The sequence below is a fragment of the Oncorhynchus nerka genome, linkage group LG16 (assembly GCF_034236695.1).
Source record: "Oncorhynchus nerka isolate Pitt River linkage group LG16, Oner_Uvic_2.0, whole genome shotgun sequence".
NCBI lineage: Eukaryota > Metazoa > Chordata > Actinopteri > Salmoniformes > Salmonidae > Oncorhynchus > Oncorhynchus nerka.
Window position 1 is genome coordinate 12,899,029 of NC_088411.1, and position 25,453 is coordinate 12,924,481.

The 25,453-nt window shown below is 44.1% G+C and overlaps 1 protein-coding gene across 1 annotated transcript in view; it reads left to right on the forward strand.

The window, feature by feature from the left end:
- The window catches only part of LOC115144453 (renalase-like), a 47,842-nt gene extending 37,922 nt beyond the window's left edge, over positions 1-9,920 (forward strand). The window contains 5 exon segments of the mRNA XM_065002310.1: positions 2,785-2,834; positions 2,836-2,862; positions 2,864-2,954; positions 7,046-7,221; positions 9,387-9,920. Coding sequence (XP_064858382.1) covers positions 2,785-2,834; positions 2,836-2,862; positions 2,864-2,954; positions 7,046-7,221; positions 9,387-9,539 — 497 coding nt within the window. The 3' untranslated portion in view covers positions 9,540-9,920.
- The last annotated feature ends 15,533 nt before the right edge of the window (positions 9,921-25,453 follow it).

Here is a 25,453-nt window from a genome sequence, read left to right on the forward strand (position 1 = left end):
CATTGTTCTTACATAATATAACCTTATAGTTTCAGTAGCAAATGTCTTAGACTGATGGACTGTGCCATCCCCATTCTCTCTGCGATGGATCAGTCCACTCAGACAGACACGAATCAGACAGTCTTGTACACCATGATTTTTTTATTTATTGACCAGTCGACTAAATGGGGTCAGCCCTAATATGGAATGGTTCCTAATGTCTTGATGACTTTAACTAATAGATCTTTATGCAATGTAATGTACAGTAATGCAATGTATATTTAGAGACCTGAACACAAGGTACTGTATTTCACACACACACACACACACACACACACACACACACACACACACACCTGTTCCATATTTATTCATACCAAAACATTTAATGCAACACTACCCACCACCTGTTAAACATCTGTGCTAGAATTGGGCACCGGACCCAATAACTCCCCCAGATTGCCACATTGGACAGTCATCTGGAAAAACGCACGGCATCTCTCTCACCCACCCACAACAAAACACTGGAGTGAAAACCACTGAAGAGAGCAGAGAATGAGCAGAGAAGGCACTGAACTGATGAATGAGCCTTCAATAAGCCTTCATCAGGACACAATTAGTAGAGACATGCAGAGGAGATGGAATTGGAGCATGCCTTCATTTGAAGCGGGAGGACTGTGAGGATTCCATTAACAAGCATTGGGACAAGCCACAGTACTCAGGGTAATTTTGATCCTGAGTAAACATTCCCCTCGCATCTACTAGGGCAATAACTTGAACAGCTCCATGAATGAGGTCTAGGTAAAGTATGGTGGGTGGACCCCAATGCTGACCGTTAAATTGAACAAAGTCTTCTAAAAGATTTGTCTCTATTCAGATCATTAGAATCTTTTCCATTACCAGATGTTCACCGAGGTTCTGACCGACTGTGTTTAAATTGAATGCATTTAGTAAGAGTACTAAATCCACAGTTGGTGCGGGACTGTACTCTGTTTTGAAATGGTACTCTGAGACAAGATTAGCTTCCGCCCTGCCCATGTCTGAGATCTTTAAACGGCATCAACAATGGGCTTGCTCTGCTCCATTTTCATGAGAAACCAGAAAGCCTCTTTATGGATGCATCAGGTAGTGGTATTGCATTCTCCCCTGTGCAGACAGGCCCTGTGTGTGTGTGTGTCTGTGTTTGTCCGTCCGAGCGTGTGTATGTGTGTGTGCGCCCATGTATTTGTGCGATGCAAACAAGGGCAGCATCCATTGCCTGCCGCCTCCCTACCACTGAGGAAGTACAGTCCACATTTACATGGGCCCCCAATGGTGGAACAAATCTGACGCCAGATGTTCCAGGAGACACCTGAAAACCTCTTTAAGGAATAAAAGGTAATCCCCCACCCCCTCCCCTGAAAAGATTTAGGAAAGTCATCGCTCTGGATGACCTTAAATGTAAATGTAAATGATGCCGCAGCAGATTGTGACTGGCAGATGTTCCTGACACAGAAAATCATACCCTGGGAAAGTCATGTGACCTTGTGACTGGCGCTGTCATATTCCCCCATCGTCAGCCTGTTGTGCAGCTAATTAGATGAACATTTGCTTGTTAGTATAACTACAGCACGGGGAATATAGGTGGGGTCATTTTTAATTCTGTTGTTTTAATAGCTTTGGTCACTGGGACATTAGGCATACAGCTGTGGTGCTTGTAGTTGTTTGTACTGGGCAACATGTTAAGATGGCTTGTGCTCAAGGACTATTTCTGTGTTCGTTAGCCTCACACATTTTTATCTCTTTGCCTCTCTGCCCCTGTTTTACTTTATGGTTATTTTGTTTGCAATTATTTCCAAATATATTCTACTGACCCTGCTGTAAGTCGTTGTTCAGATTCAGAAACGGCTGTCGAACAACCAGTCCATTTGTCCTACATACATAGGTTAAGTTTAACTAAAGTTTATCTACCCACATTTCAGCTCTGCGCTCCAAGAATCGCCTCAGTCATGTATTTTTTAGGACCGTCCAGAGACGACCGCCAGGTTAGCTGACTTGCTGCTTCTCTTAGGACTCACTGTTGGCCTAGATTAAAATAGTTATTTTTCTGTCCAACGTGTTCTAGTGGAAATATGTATTCGAATCCACAGCGTTGACCTCTGACCTGTGTATGCTCCATACTCTGGGGCCCTAAATAACTAAAGCGCGGCCAAGCTAGCGCTTCAGAGGCCAATAAACAACAGATGTTTCAGACTGGAAACAAGGAGAGATTTGCTTTAAAAAAACAACTCAAACCCTTATAAATAAACTAAGGAGAGAACATCTCTTCTACCATATGCAATATGGACGTTAGTTTAGTTATTTAGTTGCGCCCAAGCTTACAGGGTGAATGCATGTGGTCTGGTAGGCGGTAGCTATCTTGCCTCAGTAGACTGAATGCTTGCTCGTTAATTATACTGTGAGCACACAAACATCATTAGATATGATACTCCAGTTTTGATATGAATGATATGTCCCTTTTTTCAATAATGCATTAATGTTACTGCCGTAAGCCTGCTTGGATCCAATCCTTTAAGAAAATGTAATTCATGTAATTTAATGTCTCATTGTTGAGGGCTCAGTGGGAATGAATGAGTGAAGCCTGACACTGGTTACCTGAAAGCTTGACATATTCCTAGACTCCGGGGTGCAGTCCCATCACCTCACAGTGGTATCCATTGTAAGCATACTGTAGGTTTGGTAGGTATCCATGCTCGGCTAACTGATGCCGGCCTGGTAACAGGCTTAAACTCCCTGACATTGTCCCTCTGTTTCCCTATGCGACAGTGCTAGAGGAGATTCCGCGGCAGCAGCTTGGGGCGGTAAGCTACTCGTCGGCGCTATGCGCTGGGCCTCTTCTACAAATGCCCAGGCTCACTTCGACGTCCCCTGGGCCGCCAAGTACGTCTCCAATAATCCCTGCATTCCCTTCATCGACGATCAAAAGCGCAATTTAGGTCAGTGCCGCCATTCTCTTTCTCTGTGTGCGTTTGTCTGTCTGTCTCTTTATTTTCCACTCTATTTTTCTGTCTGTCTCTTTATTTCCACTCTTTTTCTGTCTGTCTCTTTATTTCCACTCTCGTTTTCTGTCTGTCTCTTTATTTCCACTCTCTTTTTCTGTCTGTCTCTTTATTTCCACTCTTTTTCTGTCTGTCTCTTTATTTCCACTCTCTTTTTCTGTCTCTTTATTTCCACTCTCTTTTTCTGTCTGTCTCTTTATTTCCACTCTCTTTTTCTGTCTGTCTCTTTATTTCCACTCTCTTTTTCTGTCTCTTTATTTCCACTCTCTTTTCCTGTCTGTCTCTTTATTTCCACTCTCGTTTTCTGTCTCTCTTTATTTCCACTCTCTTTTTCTGTCTCTTTATTTCCACTCTCTTTTTCTGTCTGTGTCTTTATTTCCACTCTCTTTTTCTGTCTGTCTCTTTATTTCCACTCTATTTTTTTGTTTCCTTTTCTGCATCTCTGTCTCCCCCCCCCCTTCTTGACTTTCAAGCTGCATTTGGTGTGTAAATGTAAGTGTTTAAGTTCTTATGTTTCCATTCAACCTCACATCATTCTCTTATTTGACGGCGCTGCCGTGCTGTTGAGAGCCTCCGTAGACCTTAGTGTTTGATTGGCTCTGTGAGTGCTGGGCTAGCCTTGTCCATTGGTAGTCCGACTTCATTGCTGATTTGAACGCAGAAGGGAGATGAAGCAGATACTGAGCAGGAGAGCACACACAGCACAACACCCTAAGATCAGGCTTCTACACACACCAGCCTTCATTATCAGCTCTGCTAGAAAACCACTGCCTCTCGGCTTCTATGAGAAGGAACAACATCTTATATCAGACCTGGAGGGGTGTGTGTGTGTTTCACAGAGAGACAAATATGTGCGTGTGTGCTTCAGTGAAAAACGATAAGTGCCTTTCTCTGTGTGTGTGTGTGTGTGTGTGTGTGTGTGCACGCGCACAAGCGCATGTTTGCACGTCACTTGTGTATGTGTGAGAAAGAGTGCGAGAGAAACTGAGAGCGATAGATACTCTTTTGAAAGTGTTCACACACCTGTCACCTCTCATCCACTCCAGTGTTCAGAAGGCAACATCCTAATTAGAGGAGCTGGTAAATGTTTCATTCTACAAGTCTCCTCTGCCCCGGGGGTTGCTACTGCGCTCCTCCTCTCGCCCTCCCCCGCTATGCTTTAATCTTATTGTTCCTTTGTGTAATGTGTTTTGCTTGTAGCTCAAGTAAGCAGGGGGTAATAGGGTGCAAGCACAGATGATTTCTGACTGGCCCTTTGAAAGGCCTAGGAATGCAGAGAGCAGGAGAGGCGCTGTAAGAATAGCTGTGGAGCGTCTCTCCAACTCTCTCGAGTGGTCTAAAACAGGGAGCTTGCTGTGACCAGGGGAACAGGTGTCAGGTCACAGAGCACACAGGACAGGACAATGGCCCTCCTGCGTCACCAAGATTGGACGGCCCCCTGAGGAAGATTTAGGAGTAAACAGCTTCATGTTCCGAGTTTCATCTGTACTCCGATTGGAATGAAATATGTGAGTTAGCAACTCGTTCAAATTGCACAACGCATCATTTGGTGCCAACTTTCTCTGAGTGGTGCCTGTCTACCTAGTGAACTTAGTAACCTGTGTGGTTTGTGCCAGTCTCTAGCCTACCTGCCTACCTTGCTACCATCATACACACTGTTTCCCCACCTCTTTCTGTCTTATCTCTTTATATTCAACTTTCCTCCTACTTCTCTCATCTTTGTTTGCCTTCCTCCTCTTTCTTTCTCTCCCTCTCTCATTTTGTCTCTCTGGCAGGCCCTATGGGAGGGGACTATGTCAAAAAACTGGTTAGGGTGGCTATCTAAGCAATGAGCCAAACCAGAATGGCTCTTTGGACAGAAGTTGGACAGACCCCAGGGAATGGGTGCTGTAGCCTGTCTGTGTGCTATAGTCACTGTCACCAAACTGAAGTATCCCTGTCCCTACACTGTCCACACAGTGACCATCCCTAGTTCCCTACAAGGGAATTCAGCATCTCCAGCTTGGCTCCGAACAAAACAACCGTCTGTGTTTGATGTGTGTGCACTCCCTCACGCAACGTTGTCCCGTCTGCCGCTTTTAAAAAAGAGCCAAGCTGGAGGAAATGATTGACCTCGTAGTAACTCTGTTTCCCGCTCCAGCAGGTCAATTGCGGGACATGTTTATTGGCGGCAGTAAACCATTATTCTCCACAATCAGTTTAAATATGGTTTTAAGACGATGTCATTAGAGAGATGACGTACAGCCTCGATAAATCAATGCAAAACATCCTGTATGGTTGAGAGCTGTCTGTCTGTCTGTCTGTCTGTCTGTCTGTCAGTCATTAGAAACAGGATCTCACCGTGTCCACTCCCCGCATGATGTCACCGCCACACAACCGGATCCTCAGCAGACAGGGCTCCAAGCCTTTCTGTTGTGTGTACAGTTACCAAACACTCAACATACAGTGCATTCAGGAAGTATTCAGGCCCCTTGACTTTTTCCACATTTTGTTATGTTACAGCCTTATTCTAAAATTGATTAAATAAATTCCTCATCAATCTACACACAATACCCCATAATGACAAAGCGAAAAAAGGTTTTTTAGATATTTTTGCATATGTATAAAAAAATCTAAACAGAAATAAGTATTCAGACCCTTTGCTATGAGACTCGAAATTGAGCTCATGTGCATCCTGTTTCCATTGATCATCCATGAGATGTTTCTACAATTTGATTGGAGTCCACCTGTGGTAAACTCAATAGATTGGACATGATTTGGAAGGGCACACACCTGTCTAAGGTCCCACAGTTGGCAGTGCATGTCAGATAAATAAACAAGCCATGAGGTCAAAGGAATTGTCAGCAGTGCTCTGAGACAGGATTGTGTCAAGGCACAGATCTGGGGAAGGGTTCCAAAAAAGTTCTGCAGCATTAAAGATCCCCAAGAGCACAGTGGCCTCCATCATTCATAAATGGAAGAAGTTTGGAACCACCAAGACTCTTTCTAGAGCTGGCCGGCCGCCCGGCCAAACTGAAAAACCGGGGTAGAAGGGCCTTGGTCAGGGAATTGACCAAGAACCCAATGGTCACTCTGACAGAGCACCAGAGGACTTGAGGCGTCTGTTTCTCAAACTCCAGAGAACGTGAGGCATCTGTTTCTCAAACTAGGCACTCTAAGGTACTTGTCCTATTGCTCAGTTGTGCACCGGGGCCTCCCACTCCTCTTTCTATTCTGGTTAGACCCAGTTTGCGCTGTTCTGTGAAGGGAGTAGTACACAGCATTGTACCAGATCTTCAATTTCTTGGCAATTTCTTGCATGGAATATCCTTCATTTCCCAGAACAAGAATAGACTGACAAGTTTCAGAAGAAAGTAATTGTTTCTGGCTATTTTGAGCCTGTAATCGAACCCACAAATGCTGATGCTCCAGATACTCAACTAGTCTAAAAAAGGACAGTTGTAATGCTTCTTTAATCAAAACAAAAGTTTTCAGCTGTGCTAACATAATTGCAAATGGGTTTTCTAATGAACAATTAGCCTTAGGAGTGATGGTTGCTGATAATGGGCCTCTGTACTCCTATGTAGATATTCCATAACAAATCTGCAGTTTCCAGCTACACTAGTAATTTACAACATTAACAATGTCTACACTGTATTTCTGATCAATTTGATCTTAATGGACAAAAAAATATACTTTTCTTTCAAAAACAAGGACATTTCTAAGTGACCCCAAACTTTTGAACGATGTGTATATTTCATAATGTTTACTGTTCAACTGAACGATTGCGCATTCACTGACTTGGATGTCGATTCTGATGAAAGTCAGTATGGCCAAAACATAAATGTCTTAAAAAACAAATTGAATCAAAAATTCTATTCAAAAACCAGAATTTTACCACAACTTTCCTGCATTGTGAATTGTGAACTGAACTGTGTTCTTAGCTGTGCCGTATTCCTGTGTGTCCCTGTGCTGTGCAAAGTCTGCAGAGTGCAGTCCGTCTATGGTGGTATGGTTCTGAACTGTGCTGTATGTGCTTGCCTGTGCAGAATTCCCAGAGTGCGGTCCCTCCATGGTGGTCCACATCAGTGTTCCATTTGGTGTCAAACACCTGGAGGAGGCCAAGGAGCAGGTGGAGCCTATCATCCTGGTGAAGCTGAACAAGCTGCTGCCTGGCTTGCCACAGCCCGACAGCATCAAGTGCCAGAAGTGGAGATACTCACAGGTGAGAGGGGTTACTCAGACAGGAGTTTTACTGTATTACTTCATCGAGTGAGGAGAGATAATACCAGGAGTTTTACTGTATTACTTCATCGAGTGAGGAGAGATAAGACCAGGATTTTTACTGTATTACTTCATCGAGTGAGGAGAGAAAATACCAGGAGTTTTATTTCATTCACTCATTGAGAGAAGAGGAAGAGTTTTTTTTCTTCTTCATAGAAACTTTAAGAGATAATAACTGTTGCTACTTCACAGTCCTGTCAAGATACATGGAAAGAAGGTCAGAGGGTTAGACTCGGTTCCGTAAAAGTCATCGTCTGTGTAAAGAACGTTGATGAGTGACATGCTGTGTCGATCATGATCACGCCGTACTAAACTTAAACGTATTACGTTTTTCTGCTTCTGTAATACCACATGAGTGTAGTGTACGGAGACTGCTTGGACATGGTGTTCCTTTTTCAACTAGCTCCAATGTCCTGTTTACTGTGATGTTTCCCTGGATCTCTATGTTCCTCTTGGACCAGATACTGTGACTTTATTTACATTATTTATGTCCAGCAAGAATATGTCCTCCAAGGGCTCTCGTAGCTGTTCATCACTCTTCTGTAGTGATTGAAGTACACACTCGGCGATTGCATCACTCAATCTCTTAAATGTGCTCTCTCTCTCTCACTCTCTCTCTCTCTCTCTCTCTCTTTCTCTTTCGCTCCAACACACACCCACACACGTTCTGCTAAGCGAGGCTGGGCTGGGCTGGGGGTCAGAGGCCACAGAACATCTGTGTGGGAGGCCATATCACTGGGAGTGCCAGAGCATGGGCCAAGGCCCACTGGAACTGGATGGACCATGATAGAACACACACACACACGCACATTTGTATTATAAAATAGACACACACACATTCATAATGGAATGCGCAGACACACACACACACTCACTCATACTGTACACACATCAGCTCCCTGTCAAATGCACTAGCAGTCATTCTAACAAAGACCATTGTGACAGAGAGACACAAATGCATGATTGAACAGTTATATCAGTTTAACTGTTGCTAAAATATAGGATATAGGTTGCATGCTCTTTAGATTACTTCTCTTTTGAAGTAGACGTATTCTCAGCTGCCGAATTCTCTTGCTTTCCTTGCGATAAAACGTGTTTATATTGGGGCGTTTATCTTAAGGTCCCAAACCCTCCTCCTTGGCGCTCCGTGCTCTTTGTCATGGGAAGTCAGCCTCACACTGTATATGGAGATGGCAGGGCCCAGGGCCACTTTATCAACGTACCACTAGAGTGAACCAAACAATTTGTCCATGGCCACATTTCAACAAAAATGCTTATCATCAATTGATTTACATGGTGATGACCTTTTCAAGGATGCATGAGCAAACAAACAATTATGTTTTTGGGGAGGAGTGGGGATGGAGGGAGGTGGAGGGTGGGGGTTATGATAGCAGCACATAGTAGCCTATAACGATGCCTATTAAAAGCCCCAGCAGGAAATGGATACTATTTCCTTACCCTTAGCGGTGCAGGGCAGCGTACCTCGATGTTTATCCATCTGCTGCCTCTCATCTTAGTACAGCCTCTGACAGAAGCTACGACACGTACACCGGCTTGTGTGTTTACACTCCCAAGTCATTAACACACTTAACTCTCAGCATTCAGGATTTAAACATGAGGAAGACAGTTGGCCGCAAGGCTGATTTGATATCTGCCTGTCTGGCCAAAGGCGGTGCATTTTATGGCTTGATCTGTGGTATCCCACCACGTTCATCCAGAGGTAACTTGAGCACAGACAGTTTTTTGGATTGCAGGATAACTGTAGCACAAACAAATCATTGTCTCAATACACATTCTACTGTAGCTGTGGAAATAGATACATCTGTGGCCATGACAACAATTTGGCTTCAGTAGTGTAGTATACAATCAATGCGTCATTTATCAGTGAAGGACAGTGAGCTGCCGATTCCACTCAATAGCTCAGCAGCAGCATGAAGGTCTAATCAGCCCTCTCTATTGGGTCTAGTGACCGTTAGGGCCACTCCACCTGCTGCTCTATGGCCCTTCTCTCTCTCTCTCTCTCTCTCTCTCTCTCTCTCTCTCTCTCTCTCTACCCCCCTCTCTTTCTCTACCCCACCACCCCCTCTCTCTTTCTCAACTAATTAGGTGACGAGCTCGGTGGCCGACTGCCCAGGGCAGATGACGCCGCTGTCCCAGCCTCTGTTGGTGTGTGGGGGCGACGGCTTCACACATTCCAATTTCGACGGCTGTATCGAGTCTGCCCTGAAGGTGTTTGACGTTCTGAAGTCCTCTCTCTGATGCCTTAAGGGGTGGTGGGGGGGGGGGGTTGGAGTATAGTGTGGGGGCCTCTATGTGTACAGTATGCTAGCCCAGAGAGGGGGGTACTGCCATTGATCCATTACCCTATCCCCCCCCATCATGGATGAAATCTGTCAAATAGAAGAGTTGAACTGTCCACTGAAGTACTTGATATGTTTTTTTAACATGTTGATGCTATGCTGTGTTCACTTGTGGTTAGATGTGGAACCGGTGTGTATATGACCCACTAATACAACAAGGTGGACCATGATTCCGTTCCAAGGAAGTACTTTACTGAAAGTAAATATGGTGTTGTTACTCAGGATTTCTCTCTATAAACATCTGATTTTGGTTCAGATTGAATAAAAAAGTTGAAAACTATATCTCCCCCTTTGTGTCTGTAACTCCACTTTCTTTTTACTCAGAAAGATGGCAGGTGGTATGGGAACCAATCAGCACAGAGCTCAGAGCAAAGTCGTACAAAATGGATGTGGGTAGTCAAAAAGCAATTAGAAAGTAATCAAGATCCCTTAATGACTTCTAAATACATTAGGCAAAGTAGGCACACTATGTTCTGTTTGACTAACACCATACCTCACCCACCATTGATGTAGCCAGAGGACTCTGGGTATGACTGCCTGGTATGGCTAACACCATACCTCACCCACCATTGATGTAGCCAGAGGACTCTGGGTCCTGGTATGGCTAACACCAGGTCTGCCCTGTGCTCATGAAGGTCAAGTGTCCCAGTGAGAGCCCTGTGGCCCTGCCAACCCTGCCACCCCACCCCCATACAGCGCCCGTGGTGGTGTAATTCCACCCGGGGCAGCCTCCCGACACTGACCGAGTTCAGCAGCTTAGTGGCGGGACAGTAATCTGGGACAAAATGTTTGGCAGCCGGTCTGGAGAAAGAGCCCCCACTAATCCGACATAATTACAGCGTTTTGGGCCGGAGATCCAGGCTGTTGCAGCTGGGGTAGTAGTAGGCTCACTCCACTCTACTTACAGTCTGCAGTAACAAGCAGCACCCAAACACACACACCCAGCCTGCAGCTGCAGGACCCTGATCGCCCTTAGGCCCCATGCAGTCCCACCCGCAATGGCACCAGGCTCTGCCTCCACACTGGCAGTGGGAAAAGGCCTGTGTGTGATTAGGCTATGCCCTCTCGCGTGCTAGCACTATCAACACAGTGAGCCACAGAAAGCCCAGAATGCTGAATTATGAACAGCCCACTGCATAGACTTCACACACTGGCTTGAAGAGGCCAAAACCATCAAGAGAAACAAACGAGAGCGAGAGTGGTTTTAGGACACTATCGTAGCTGATTGTATCACCCTGATCTCTGTTCTTGGGGTTTGGGTATTGTTCTTCATGCTTGACAGGTTCGCTATTGTCCTTTATTAAAGGGTTTGCCCTGTTTTTGGATGTATTTTTATTATCGATCTAACACTTCTTTCCCCCTGCAGTCACTGAACAGTGCATTAAATGACGAGTGTTCTCTCCTCCACTTAACTGAATAGGTGAAATCAAGGTCAGACACAAGCCCATTTCGCTCAGGGTCATCTTATATGTGAGTATATGAAAACAGAATATAAACACAATGGTAGAGTAAAATGGAAGTGTTTCATTTCCAGTTTCTCCAGTTTTACTGCAGTGCAGGACTGTCTGCTTTCCAATGGGAGTGTGATATGAAACCAACCTTCCACAACTCGCACGAGTGCATAATTGTAAAGGCCCAAGGGGTGTGAGTGCATGCTTGTGTACAATACTATGCATGTGTTTGATATCCTGTAACATATGCACTCAGGTCGCAATGACATTCACAAAAGCACACGGACAGTAGATTACATCAGTCAGTGGACTGTACCCCTTGTGCCACACTGAGCTTCACAAGTGTTAGGGGCAGGAGGAGAGAGATGGAGCCTCCTCGGATTACATGTTAATGCTCGTCCAGGGCACAGAGACTGGTTGGAACAGAACCCAAATGCAGCAGGAGAGCGACGGGTAGAGGGGGGTGGGGAGAGACTAGCTTTTTGCTCCAAGGGGATGCATAATTCATCGCAGTCATCCTGCGAGAAATAGAAGTCAGCTGCCTGGATTGCACTAGCCTTGCCACGGCGTTGCATCAGCTGCCTGCTTCTCTGCTCTGCCTGCCTGCCTCTCTGCTCTGCCTGCCTGTCTGACTCTCATTAACACGCCCATCCTCAGCTGGGGGTCTTTGATCTTTTTTTAGCGTCCGACAAGAGTTAATTGGTTAAGGTTGAAGAGAGCTAGGCGGCGGAGGGGAGAAGAATACTGGGGATTTGTATTTGGGTTGTTGAGGAGGGTGTGTAGGATGTGGGGTGCTGGTAGAATAAACCCGGTACTGCCAGCGGGCTTGTGTGTTGTTGGTTGGATTGGGGACTGCCGGGTGATTGTTCTGTGGGAAGAGCGAGAGGGGGACAGAACAGAGCAGTGTCACGTTTGGAGCAGTGAGAAGAGCGGCGCGCACTGTGTCGTTCTCGCTGGCTGGCTGGCTGGCTGGCTGGCTGGCTGGCAGAGCACTCGCTGGCTTGGTAAATGACAAAGTCAAGTGAAGCCTTTGTTTCACTGCCAGAACTCATTTAAAATGTTCCCCCGACTCCTTTTCTCTTTTATCCACCCTCCTCTCTCGCCCTCTGTCTCTCTCTCTCTCTCTCTCTCTCTCTCTGTATCTCTGTCTCTCTGTGATTTTTTACAGCATTGTACATGCATGCACAAAAGGGCCTCTCCAGATCCAGACTGTGTGTCTCTCTCTGTGAAGAGTCCCCCCACTCATCTTTATCCCCCATCGCACAAAGCAGTTAAGCATGCTGCCGGAGACACTAGGCTCATGGTGCGTCTGACCTATTTTCGTAGGCTATTCCAATGGAGCAAGGCTGCTGTGCACTATGGGTAGATGATTTGCATTTTTGCAAAGTCACTGGCAGATGGCACCAGAGGTTGAGGAGATAGCAGCTACCCCCCTCTACCTCCATCCCCCCGTCCTCCTGTTAGGGCCACAAGGGCAGGATTCAGGTCATGGCTTGTCATGTGACTCCACTTTTGGTGGACACCCCCGGAGTGGGATTAAAAGTCTCTGAGCACTCACTCTACTCTGCTCCCACTGGGGATGGATAAGTGTCGGGGGGGTATTTGTGTTTAGATCCAAGAGCATTTCTCATAAGATTACTCTGTTGGTGGAGGGCTATTTGCTCAGGGGGAAAGATGTTTTCAGGGAGGAAATGAGGAGAAATGAGGCTTGGGTTTTCAGGATAAGCGAGTCCACTCTGTGGCCTCTTGTGTGCACGACGGTGTGTAAGTGAGTGAGTGCACGCTACAAGCATGTGTGTTTGTGTGTGCGTACATGCATGAGCATGTGTGTGCGTGTGTGTGCGTGTGTGTGTGTATGTGTGTGTCAGACAGGAGATTGGGATGTTTAGACTTCTCCTCTGCCTCCACAGAGAGCCCAAGCTGGGATAACGAGAGAGGCGGTGCACAGCCCCATGGGAGGTGACGTCACCAACAGCAGTCGGCTCTCTCTCTCTCTTTCTGTGGCAGGTAGGCAGGCACAGCCAACAGCCCTCTGAGCACAGTCAGTCGATCGCCTAAGAGCTCACTATTGATCCTGGAGGGAGGGACAGACAGCCTTGTTCTACTTAAGGCCAGCATCCCGGAGTCGCTTCTTCACTGTTGACGTTGAGACTGATGTTTTGTGGGTACTATTTAATGAAGCTGTAAAGAAGTGTAAAGAAGGCCAGTTTTATTGCTCCTTTAATCAGAAAAACAGTTTTCAGCTGTGCTAACATACTTGCAAAAGTGTTTTCTAATGATCAATTAGCCTTTTAAAATTATAAACTTAGATTAGATAACACAACATGCCATTGGAACACAGGAGTGATGGTTGCTAATAATGGGCCTCTGTACGCCTATGTACTGTGCCTTGCAAAAGTATTCATCCCCCTTGGTGTTTTTCCTATTTTGTCGCATTACAACCTGTAATTTAAATGGATATTTATTTGGATTTCATGTAACGAACATGCACAAAATAGTCCAAATTGGTGAAGTGAAATAAAAAAAAAACTTATTTCAAAAAATTCGAAAAAATAAGTGGTGTGTACATACAGTGGGGAGAACAAGAATTTGATACACTGCCGATTTTGCAGGTTTTCCTACCTACAAAGTATGTAGAGGTCTGTAATTTTTATCATAGGTACACTTCAACGGTGAGAGACGGAATCTAAAACAAAAATCCAGAAAATCACATTGTATGATTTTTAAGTAATTCATTTGCATTTTATTGCATGACATAAGTATTTGATCACCTACCAACCAGTAAGAATTCTGTCTCTCACAGACCTAGTTAGTTTTTTAAGAAGCCCTCCTGTTCTCCACTCATTACCTGTATTAACTGCACCTGTTTGAACTCGTTACCTGTATAAAAGACACCTGTCCACACACTCAATTAAACAGATTCCAACCTCTCCACAATGGCCAAGACCAGAGAGCTGTGCAAAGACTTCAAGGATAAAATTGTAGACCTGCACAAGGCTGGGCTGGGCTACAGGACAATAGGCAAGCAGCTTGGTGAGAAGGCAACAACTGTTGGCGCAATTATTAGAAAATGGAAGAAGTTCAAGATGACGGCCAATCACCCTCGGTCTGGGGCTCCATGCAAGATCTCACCACGTGGGGCATCAATGATCATGAGGTAGGTGAGAGATCAGCCCAGAACTACACGGCAGGACTAGGTCAATGACCTGAAGAGAGCTGGGACCACAGTCTCAAAGAAAACCATTAGTAACACACGACGCCGTCATGGATTAAAGTCCTGCAGCGCACGCAAGATCCCCCTGCTCAAGCCATGTCCAGGCCCATCTGAAGTTTGCCAATGACCATCTGGATGATCCAGAGGAGGAATGGGAGAAGGTCATGTGGTCTGATGAGACAAAAATATAGCTTTTTGGTCTAAACTCCACTTGCTGTGTTTTGAGGAAGAAGAAGGATGAGTACAACCCCAAGAACACCATCCCAACCGTGAAGCATGGAGGTGGAAACATCATTCTTTGGGGATGCTTTTCTGCAAAGGGGACAGGATGACTGCACCGTATTGAGGGGAGGATGGATGGGGCCATGTATCGCGAGATCTTGGCCAACAACCTCCTTCCCTCAGTCAGGCATTGAGCATTGAAGATGGGTCGTGGCTGGGTCTTCCAGCATGACAATGACCCGAAACACACAGCCAGGGCAACTAAGGAGTGGCTCCGTAAGAAGCATCTCAAGGTCCTGGAGTGGCCTAGCCAGTCTCCAGAGCTGAACCCAATAGAACATCTTTGGAAGGATCTGAAAGTCCGTATTGTCCAGTGACAGCCCCGAAACCTGAAGGATCTGGAGAAGGTCTGTAATGGAGGAGTGGGCCAAAATCCCTGCTGCAGCGTGTGTAAACCTGGTCAAGAACTACAGGAAACGTATGATCTCTGTAATTGCAAACAAAGGTTTCTGTACCAAATACTAAGTTGTGCTTTCCTGATGTATCAAATGACTATCCTACCGATCCTCGACTTCGGCGATGTCATCTACAAAATGGCTTCCAACACTCTACTCAGCAAACTGGATGCAGTCTATCACAGTGCCATCCGTTTTGTCACTAAAGCACCTTATACCACCCACCACTGCGACTTGTATGCTCTAGTCGGCTGGCCCTCGCTACATATTCGTCGCCAGACCCACTGGCTCCAGGTCATCTATAAGTCCATGCGAGGTAAAGCTCCGCCTTATCTCAGTTCACCGGTCACGATGGCAACACCCATCCGTAGCACGCGCTCCAGCAGGTGTATCTCACTGATCATCCCTAAAGCCAACACCTCATTTGGCCGCCTTTCGTTCCAGTACTCTGCTGCCTGTGACTGGAACGAATTGCAAAAATCGCTGAAGTTGGAGACTTTTATCTCCCTCACCAACTTCAAACATCAGCTATCTGAGCAGCTAACCGATCGCTGCAGCTGTACATAGTCTATTGGTAAATAGCCCACCCATTTTCACCTACCTCATCCCCATACTGTTTTTATTTATTTACTTTTCTGCTCTTTTGCACACCAATATCTCTACCTGTACATGATCATCTGATCATTTATCACTCCAGTGTTAATCTGCAAAATTGTAATTATTCGCCTACCTCATGCCTTTTGCACACATTGTATATAGACTCTCCCTTTTTTTCTACTGTGTTATTGACTTGTTAATTGTTTACTCCATGTGTAACTCTGTGTTGTCTGTTCACACTGCTATGCTTTATCTTGGCCAGGTCGCAGTTGCAAATGAGAACTTGTTCTCAACTAGCCTACCTGGTTAAATAAAGGTGAAATAAAAAATAAAACATTTAAAAAATACTTATGTCATGCAATAAAATGTAAATTAATTACTTAAAAATCATACATTGTGATTTTCTGGATTTATGTTTTAGATTCCATCTCTCACAGTTGAAGTGTACCTATGATAAAAAATTACAGACCTCTACATGCTTTGTAAGTAGGAAAACCTGCTAAATCGGCAGTGTATCAAATCATTGTTCTCCCCACTGTATGTATTCCCCCTCTTTGTTATGAAGCCCCTAAATAAGATCTGGTGCAACCAATTACCTTCAGAAGTCACATAATTAGTTAGATTGCACACAGGTGGACTTTATTCAAGTGTCAAATGATCTCAGTACATATATACCTGTTCTGAAAGGCCCCAGAATCTGCAACACCACTAAGCAAGGGGCACCACCAAGCAAGTGACACCATGAAGACCAATGAGCTCTCCAAACAGGTCAGGTACAAAGTTGTGGAGAAGTACAGATCAGGGTTGGGTTATAAAAAATATCTGAAACTGAACATCCCATGGAGCACCGTTAAATCCATTATTAAACCATTGAAATAATATGGCACCACAACAAACCTGCCAAGAGAGGGCGACCCACCAAAATTCACAGACCAGGCAAGGAGGGCATTAATCAGAGGCAACAAAGGGACCAAAGATAACCCTGAAGGAGCTGCAAAGCTCCACAGCTTTGATTGAAGTATCCGGAGTATCTGTCCATAGGACCACTTTAAGCCATACACTCCACAGAGTTGGGCTTTACTGAAGAGTGGCCAGAAAGAAAGCCATTGCTTAAAGAAAAGAATAAGCAAACACATTTGGTGTTCGCCAAAAGGCATGTGGGAGAATCCCCAAACATATGGAAGAAGCTACTCTGGTCAGATGAGACTAAAATGTAGCTTTTTGGCCATCAAGGAAAATGCTATGTCTGGCGCAACCCAACAGCATGGTGGCAGTATCATGCTGTGGGGAAGTTTTTCATCGGCAGGTACTGGGAAACTGGTCAGATTTTAAGGAATGATGGATGGCACTAAATACAGCAAAATTCTTGAAGGAAACCTGAGATTTGAGACTGGAACGGGGGTTCACCTTCCAGCAGGACAATGACCCTAAGCATACTGCTAAAGCAACACTCGAGTGGTTTAAGGGGAAACATTTAAATGTCTTGGAATGGCCTAGTCAAAGCCCAGACCTCAATCCAATTGAGAATCTGTGGTATGATTTAAAAATTGCTGTACACCAGCGGAACCCATCCAACTTGAAGGAGCTGGAGCAATTTTACCTTGAAAAATGGCTAGATGTGCCAAGCTTATAGAGACATACCCCAAGAGACTTGCAGCTGAAAATGCTGCAAAAGGTGTCTCTACAAAGTATTGACTTTGGGGGGTGAATAGTTATGCACGCTAAAGTTTTCAGTTTTTTTGTCTTATTTCTTTTTTGTTTCACAATAAAAAAAACATTTTGCATCTTCAAAGTGGTAGGCATGTTGTGTAAATCAAATGATACAACCCCCCCCAAAGAAAATATATATTTGAATTACAACAAAATAGGAAAAATGCCAAGGGGGTGAATCCTTTCACAAGCCACTGTAGATGTTCCATAAAGAATCTGCAGTTTCCAGCTACAATAATCATTTCAATCTTAACGATGTCTACACTGTATTTCTGATCAATTTAGTGTTATTTTAATGGACAAAACATGTGATTTTCTTTAAAAAACAAGGACATTTCTAAGTGACCACAAACTTTTGTACGGTAGTGTATATTTGTTGCTGCTTATAGGATGAGGTTGCTATCCCCATGCACAACCATTCACCATGACTGGTTTCTAGGGGGGTGCCGCTTGGGAATCAAATCCAGGTCGCAAGAGGGTGAATATTGCATGCTACCACAACATCAGGGGTACCTATAGCATCACCTTAATAGACATCTATATAATATAATACATAGTGTCACTGCACATATAGGACACGCTGAGGTATTAACACTAAAGCCCAGGAGGTGGTGTCTATAGCAGCCCAAAAAAATGACATGCCCCTAATGTTGCGATGATTATGATTCCTCGGCTAGTTCCGCAGAGCTACTGCTGCCTGTCATTACTGTGCTGCGCCCCAGTCAGCCAAGCAAGCTACTAAATACCTGGAATCTGCAGAGCCGCCAAGGTGAGTCGAGCCTAAATCGTCTGACCAGTGCTGGCCTTCCCCTTTGCAGGGACTGTTTTGTCAGTGAATGACAGCCCTGTCTGTCTCCTACCACGTGTGACATTAGTAGGCTCTGTGCCAAGCTCCCGGCAGCGGGGATGGTGAACTGATTCCATCCCACAAAGTGCTCACTGCTCTCTGTCAGGACAATCCATGCCTCGGCCTGACACCAAGTCACACAACATTTTTAAGGCATTATCCTCTGTTTCTACTCTCTCTCTACCCCAATTGGCCCAAAGAAAACAATCCTCCAAAAATGTGTCTTGCTGCACATGAATAATACTGAAGAATGTATTTTTTTTGCATAACATGCAGCTTTTGATTGCAACATCATAGATGAGTTCTCGTTATTCAGTTGAACTGGTTACATGTGTGTAGACACCCAAACTCAGCTGTGATGTGAGGGGCGGAGAGAGAGGAGAGCAGAGTTGTCATTTAGCTGTGTGTAAGGAGACTGGTAGTTATTGAGCTGTGTGTAAGGAGACGGGTAGTTATTGAGCTGTGTGTAAGGAGACGGGTAGTTATTGAGCTGTGTGTAAGGAGACGGGTAGTTATTGAGCTGTGTGTAAGGAGACGGGTAGTTATTGAGCTGTGTGTAAGGAGACGGGTAGTTATTTAGCTGTGTGTAAGGAGACGGGTAGTTATTGAGCTGTGTGTAAGGAGACGGGTAGTTATTGAGCTGTGTGTAAGGAGACGGGTAGTTATTGAGCTGTGTGTTAAGTCGTAAAAAATGGTAGAGGAGAGGTGTAGTCGTTGAGCTGTGGTGGTCAGAGATGGGAGTATTATGATGAGAAGCCCCGGGGCCCTCAGGAAGTGATCAGAGAGTGGTTCCGCCTCAGACAGGAGGAAAGGACAGAAGGGGGCTCCTACAATCATTACTGTTAAATACAGGGACAGGGAGGGGGTTATTATATAGGTTATTATTTTTTTAAATGGCAAATGAAAAAAGAGAGGGAGAGAGCATATAGCAGCATCACACCCACTTTGCAGAGTAAAGGAAGTGTGCACAGTCAAGCTCTCTGGGGAAGGAGACCAGAATACCCTGTATACACACACTGACTGCCTTTTTGAAGTATTGTTTGGCAATTTATATCATGTCCTCTATTGTCTGTATGGTTTTGTTGTATGAACCACCACAAGAAGTTCCTGAAAAATAGTTATCTGAATTGGACAATTATTATAAAAAAATGTTTAAATCTCCGTCTTTCCCTGGCCACATACAGTAACCACCATTATGACAACACCTGCACGAATCTGGTGCATCACAAGGAAATTAGCTTGGTTTGCCATGGAAACCATTAATAGCATGCTACGTCAACATTCTAAAGACAGATCGTCGGTGCCAGGCGTCCCGGATCAAGTATCTAAGAAACAGCCGCCCCTCCCGGGCTTTCACACACGACAGTGTCTAGAGTTTGCCAAGAATGGTGCGACAAACAAAAAACATCCGGTCAGCGGCAGTCCTGTAGGTGAAAACAGCTTGTTGATGAGAGAGGTCGAAGGAGAACGACAATAATCATGCAAGCTAGCAGGCAGGCCACAAACAGACAAATAATGGCACAGTGCAACAGTGGTGTGCAGAACTGCATCCCGGAACGCACAACTCGATCCTTGTCACAGATGGGCTATTGCAGCAGACGGCCACACCGGGTTCCACTCCTATCAGATAAATCAAGATGAAGCAGCTCCAGTGGGCACATGATTACAAACACTGGACAATTGAGGAGTGGAACATGACATTGCGTGGAACATGACAGTGAGTACAGTTTACTTGAGTGGCCTGCGCAGGACCCAGACCTCAACCCAATAGAGCATCTTTGGGATGCGATGGAATGGGCTGTTCGCAGCATGAATGTACCGCTGTCCAATCTGCAGCAACTGCGTGATGCCATCATGTCCGTATGGACCAACATCCCTATACCAACCCACACCCTCCCAGCCATCATCTGCTTGGTCCCTCTGGCCAAGACCAGGATCATGAAGCCTCAGTGGCCAGGTATGATGCCCTGAGCCGGGGTGAGCTGGAACAGGCAGTGGCTGAAGCTATTGCCCCTTTAGGTCGTAGTGGGAGAACATGGGAACCCCCAGAGCTCCAGCCTTGAGATCATCAGGGCCTGACTACGTCCTTGTTGTCCCTGTGGTGGTGCCAACATATGTGGAGTCAGCCACAGCCGCAACCCGACCAGGCAGACCCCAGCCACTCACCAAAGGAGAACACCTCTATGGTTTCAAGAATCAGCCATTAGTCACCCAGGAGACTTTCAGCCAGAGGGCCAGCTCTCCAAGAAGAAGAGAAGATTGGAGGACTGTGACAGTTTTCTCGTCCCTATGATGCCACCATGGGTTCCCTGTAAGAGAATGAGCCAGTGCCAAAAAGGTGTTTTGTTTTATTTTTTATCTTGAAATTTTCTTGCTTTTGTGTTATCTCCCCCATATGTACAAGTGTACTTGGTTGACTTGGAAAGTGCTTAAAATTAAACATTTTATTTATATTTGTATTATTAGGTCAGATAAGGTAAGTGACAGTGTGATCGCCTCAAGTGTGACCAGGGTCACCCGGAAGAGGACACTGGAATCAGCCGTTTGACCAGGAAGTTCAGAGTCTGAAGGAACCAATCAGAAGAGACAGAGGGTCTGATCATCGACTGAACTGATGTCAACTGATCTCAACTAACATTTCATTGCATGCTGTTGCATTTGTTTTTTTTTGCATTAGCTTTTGTGGCATTTGAATGTGTTATAAAAATACATATCTATCGCATTATCCTTTTGTTCCCTATAGGCTTTTTAGTAAGTAGCGAATTATCGTTAATTCAAAATTGAATTTGAATACCGTAGCTAAATAGAAATCCATATGACTGACACCAAACACAAGAGAGTAGAATATCACAATTCAAAAACATCTCTGCTCTTGACTGAGGTGCCCAAACCAGAAGGCATTGTTGAATGTAAGAACACATTCAATCTAGAAGTTGACTAGAGGGGTGAACCTATGCCAGGGGTTAGGTATCACCTCTACCTACTCCCAAAATAGCCATATTGTACTCATAGACCTCCATGAACACAATACACACACACCACACACACTGTTAACAATAGTCTTCAATTATTACAAAGTTATACTGTATTTGTTACAGTCTCGGCTGTTGTAGTACTGTATTTCACTGTTTTATTTAGATTTTAATTTTTTTGTGGCATATCTTTGGGACTGCCAATGTTCTTTCTGCCCAGTCTCAGATCAACATAGTGTTATAGTTTACTGTAGTGTTATAGTGTATTGCTGTACTATAGTGTTCTGTAGAATTGTAGTGGGCTGTAGTGTTATAGTGTACTGTAGTCTTGTATTGTACTGTAGTCTTATACTGTACTGTAGTATTATAGTGTACTATTGTGTAGTATCATAGTGTACTGTAGTAGTATAGTGTACTCTTGTGTAATATTATAGTGTAGTATTGTATTATAGTGTAGTATTATAGTGTACTGTAGTATTATAGTGCACTATAGTGTAGTATTATAGTGCATTGTAGTATTATAGTGTACTGTAGTATTATAGTGTATTGTAGCAGTATTCCCTCACTGTCTGACTGCTTGTGAAGAAAATGCTCTTAACCCTACATTGTTATTGGATCTCCCTCAGCTGTGCCAATAGAGTGGGTCAGATAATTAATCAAGGGACTTGATAAATGCAGCCTCTGACTCGACAGCTCCCTACACACACACACACACACACTGGTCAAGCCCAGCCGCTCGCAGGCCAGAGTAGTCTGCTGTGATACTAAGCCTTTCAGCACAGATTAAACTCGCACGCCGTATAATACACCCACAACAGCCTTCCCTGGGTTGTACATCTGTAACAGCTTTAGACTTTAGACTTTGGGAGAGAGAAAAAAAAGGGGACAAAATCTGTGAAAGCTGCCCTGCATTGATATTCGATTAGAGAGGGAGATAAGGAGTGGGGGAGGGGATAGAGCCGATAGCTACACAGTCCAGTCTAATCACTCATACTCCTGACTGGGACAGTTTTTTAAATGATTGTGACTTTTTTATTGCTGCATTAATATTCCTTCATGATTAATGTATTTAATACATTAACAATTTATCCTTATTTCACGTTTAATTTCATCTCAACTCATTAAGGGATTCAAAATTCCATATGTTGGTTGTACTAGTAAGATCATACATTTTTTTACAGACTTGTTTGCTTGTAAATTCAGTTCGTGATCATGAGTTTGTTGTTGTGCACTTTTGGCAGTGTTGGCATCATCACATCAATTTACAATCTGGTCATTGTGGTTGAAAAGTGACAAAGATGGTAATTTAATCATTTTAATCTTTGCAATTAAGCAGGGTTGTTGATACACAAACTGAATGTGTAATGAGACATTTTGATCACCATTTTGCTCATCTCAACACAGCATGCAAGCTATACTTTCTATATAAAACTGAATAGGTCTAAGTAATTATAACATCTATTGAAAGTACATTTTCAACCTTCCTCTTATTAAATTGTGACACCAATGGGAAAAAAAAGTGGGAAATGTGATCCCTCAAATGTGGGTTGAAACAGTTCCGGACGGTTTCAAACGGGTTATTTATCAACTCCCTCAAGTCTGAGTCCAAGAGAATGAGCATCTTTCACGGCTATGAAGAATGATTTAGTCCACTGACTATACAGTATTCCTCTCTCTTTCTTTATGGCACACACCCACGTTAAGAAATGCACGTAGGCATGCACACACACACATGCACGTACACACACTCACTTGCCACCTTCTCTTAAAGACAGGAAACTCTTTCTGTCATCTGGCATGTGTTCTTGTTCGACCACAATCTCTGTTCTGAGGTGAGAAGATAAGAGGCGAACCTGTGAAGAGATTAACCCTTAAAGACTGTATGTGAAACAGCTCAGGTTACAGTAAAGCTCACTGCTGAACTCTCATCTCTAAAAAATAATCATTCTAAACTTCATGATCTTGCAAAAGCCTTCTTCTTTGGTTAATTTATATGTGTTCTGTGCATATCCATGGGACAAAAAGTATAAATGAACATAGTGTCTATAAATACTTTAAAGGTATAATGTTTGCGTAGACAAGCTAGCAAGTCACAAACTATATAAAGAATGTTTGAAGAGCTTTGCTGTTGCAACCAGTTTAATACAGTGATGTTAATACAATTAACTGTCTCTCTTATTCTCTCCCTTCCATCCTGCCTCCCTTCTGCCTCTCATCTTTCAAAAATAAATTCTCTACAAATGTCTTGTTTTTTGCGCCCTGTATCATCTGATTTATGCCTTGCTGATAACAAGTGTTTTGTGGTAAGCTGGCCTAGCTCAATGTGATGTCTGAAACAGTAAACTGGATGAATTATCCACCCTGGTGTTCCCAGCACCAGGTGAGAGACACATCTTGCCACTCACTACCAATCAGGCACTTTGGTACTGTACTTTACCATTGGAGCCTACAAGAGAGAGACAGAGTATAATATAGTGATGGATGGAGAGAGGAGGTAGAGCAGTGTGTCTGCCCACCACAGTGGCCCTCTCCAGCCTTCAGACTCTAGGGGTTTTATATCTGTGGGAAAGGCCAGGAGGTCACACAAATGTCGTCAGACCGACCAGTTTTTCTAAAACAGATTTCAGCATATCATTTTTTTCAGCCTTGCCTTGTTGACTGTTATGTTCAAATCAAATCAAATGTTATTTGTCACACGCATCGAATACAACAGACCTTACCGTTAAATGCCTACTTACAAACTCTTAACCAACAATGCAGTTCAAGAAGTAGAGTTAAGAAAATATTTACTAAATAAACTAAAGTAAGAAATAAACAAAATAAAGAGCAACACAAGAAAATTACATAACGGTAACGAGGCTATATACAGGGTGTACTGATACCTAGTCAATATGCGGGGGTACAGGTTAGTCAAGGTCATTTGTAAAGTGACTATGCATAGATAATAAACAGTGTGTAGCAGCAGTCTTATGGATTGGGGTAAAAGCTGTTAAGGAGCCTTATGGTCCTAGACTTGACGCTCTGGTGCTGCTTACCATGTGGTAACAGAGAGAACAGTCTATGACTTGGGTGACTGGATTCTTTTTTTGGCCCTTCCTCGGACACCGCCTAGTATATACAGTTGAAATAGGAAGTTTACATATACCTTAGCCAAATACATTTAAACTCAGTTTTTCACAATTCCTGACATTTAATCCTAGTACAAATTCCCTGTTTTAGGTCAGTTAGGATCACCACTTTATTTTAAGAATGTGAAATGTCAGAATAATAGTAGAGAGTGATATATTTCAGCTTTTATTTCTTTTATCACATTCTCAGTGGGTCAGAAGTTTACATACACTCAATTAGTATTTGGTAGCATTGCATTTAAATTGTTTAACTTAGGTCAAATGTTTCGGGTAGCCTTCCACAAGCTTCCCCCAATAAGTTGGGTGAATTTTGGCTCATTCCTCCTGACAGAGCTGGTGTAACTGAGTCAGGTTTGTCGGCCTCCTTGCTTGCACACGTTTTTTTAGTTCTGTCAGTTAAGAACACATTCTTATTTTCAATGACGGCCTAGGAACAGTGGGTTAACTGCCTTGTTCAGGGGCAGAACGACAGATTTTCACCTTGTCAGCTCGGGGGAACCAATCTTGCAACCTTAACTAGTCCAACGCAATAACGACCTGCCTCTCTCTCGTTGCACTCCACAAGGAGTTACGCGAATGCACTAAGCCGAGGTAAGTTGCTAGCTAGCATTAAACTTATCTTATAAAAAACAATCAATCATAATCACTAGATAACTACACATGGTTGATGATATTACTAGATATTATCTAGCGTGTCCTGGTTGCATATAATCTGACTGAGCATACAAGTATCTGACTGAGCGGTGGTAAGCAGAAGCAGGCGCGTAAACATTCATTCAAACAGCACTTTGGTGCGTTTTGCCAGCAGCTCTTCGTTGTGTGTCAAGCATCGGCAGGGTAGCCTAGTGGTTAGAGTGTTGAACTAGTAACCGAAAGGTTGCAAGTTCAAATCCCCGAGCTGTTCTGCCCCTGAACAGGCAGTTAACCCACTGTTCCTAGGCCGTCATTGAAAATAAGAATTTGTTCTTAACTGACTTACCTAGTTAAATAAAGGTAAAAATAAAAAATTGCGCTGTTTATGACTTCAAGCCTATCAACTCCCGCGATGAGGCTCGTGTAACCGAAGTGAAATGCCTAGCTAGTTAGCGCGTGCTAATTGTCGATGTGTTCCTGGTTCGAGCCCAGGGAGGAGCGAGGAGAGGGACGGAAGCTATACTGTTACACTGGCAATACCAAAGTGCCTATAAGAACATCCAATAGTCAAAGGTTAATGAAAT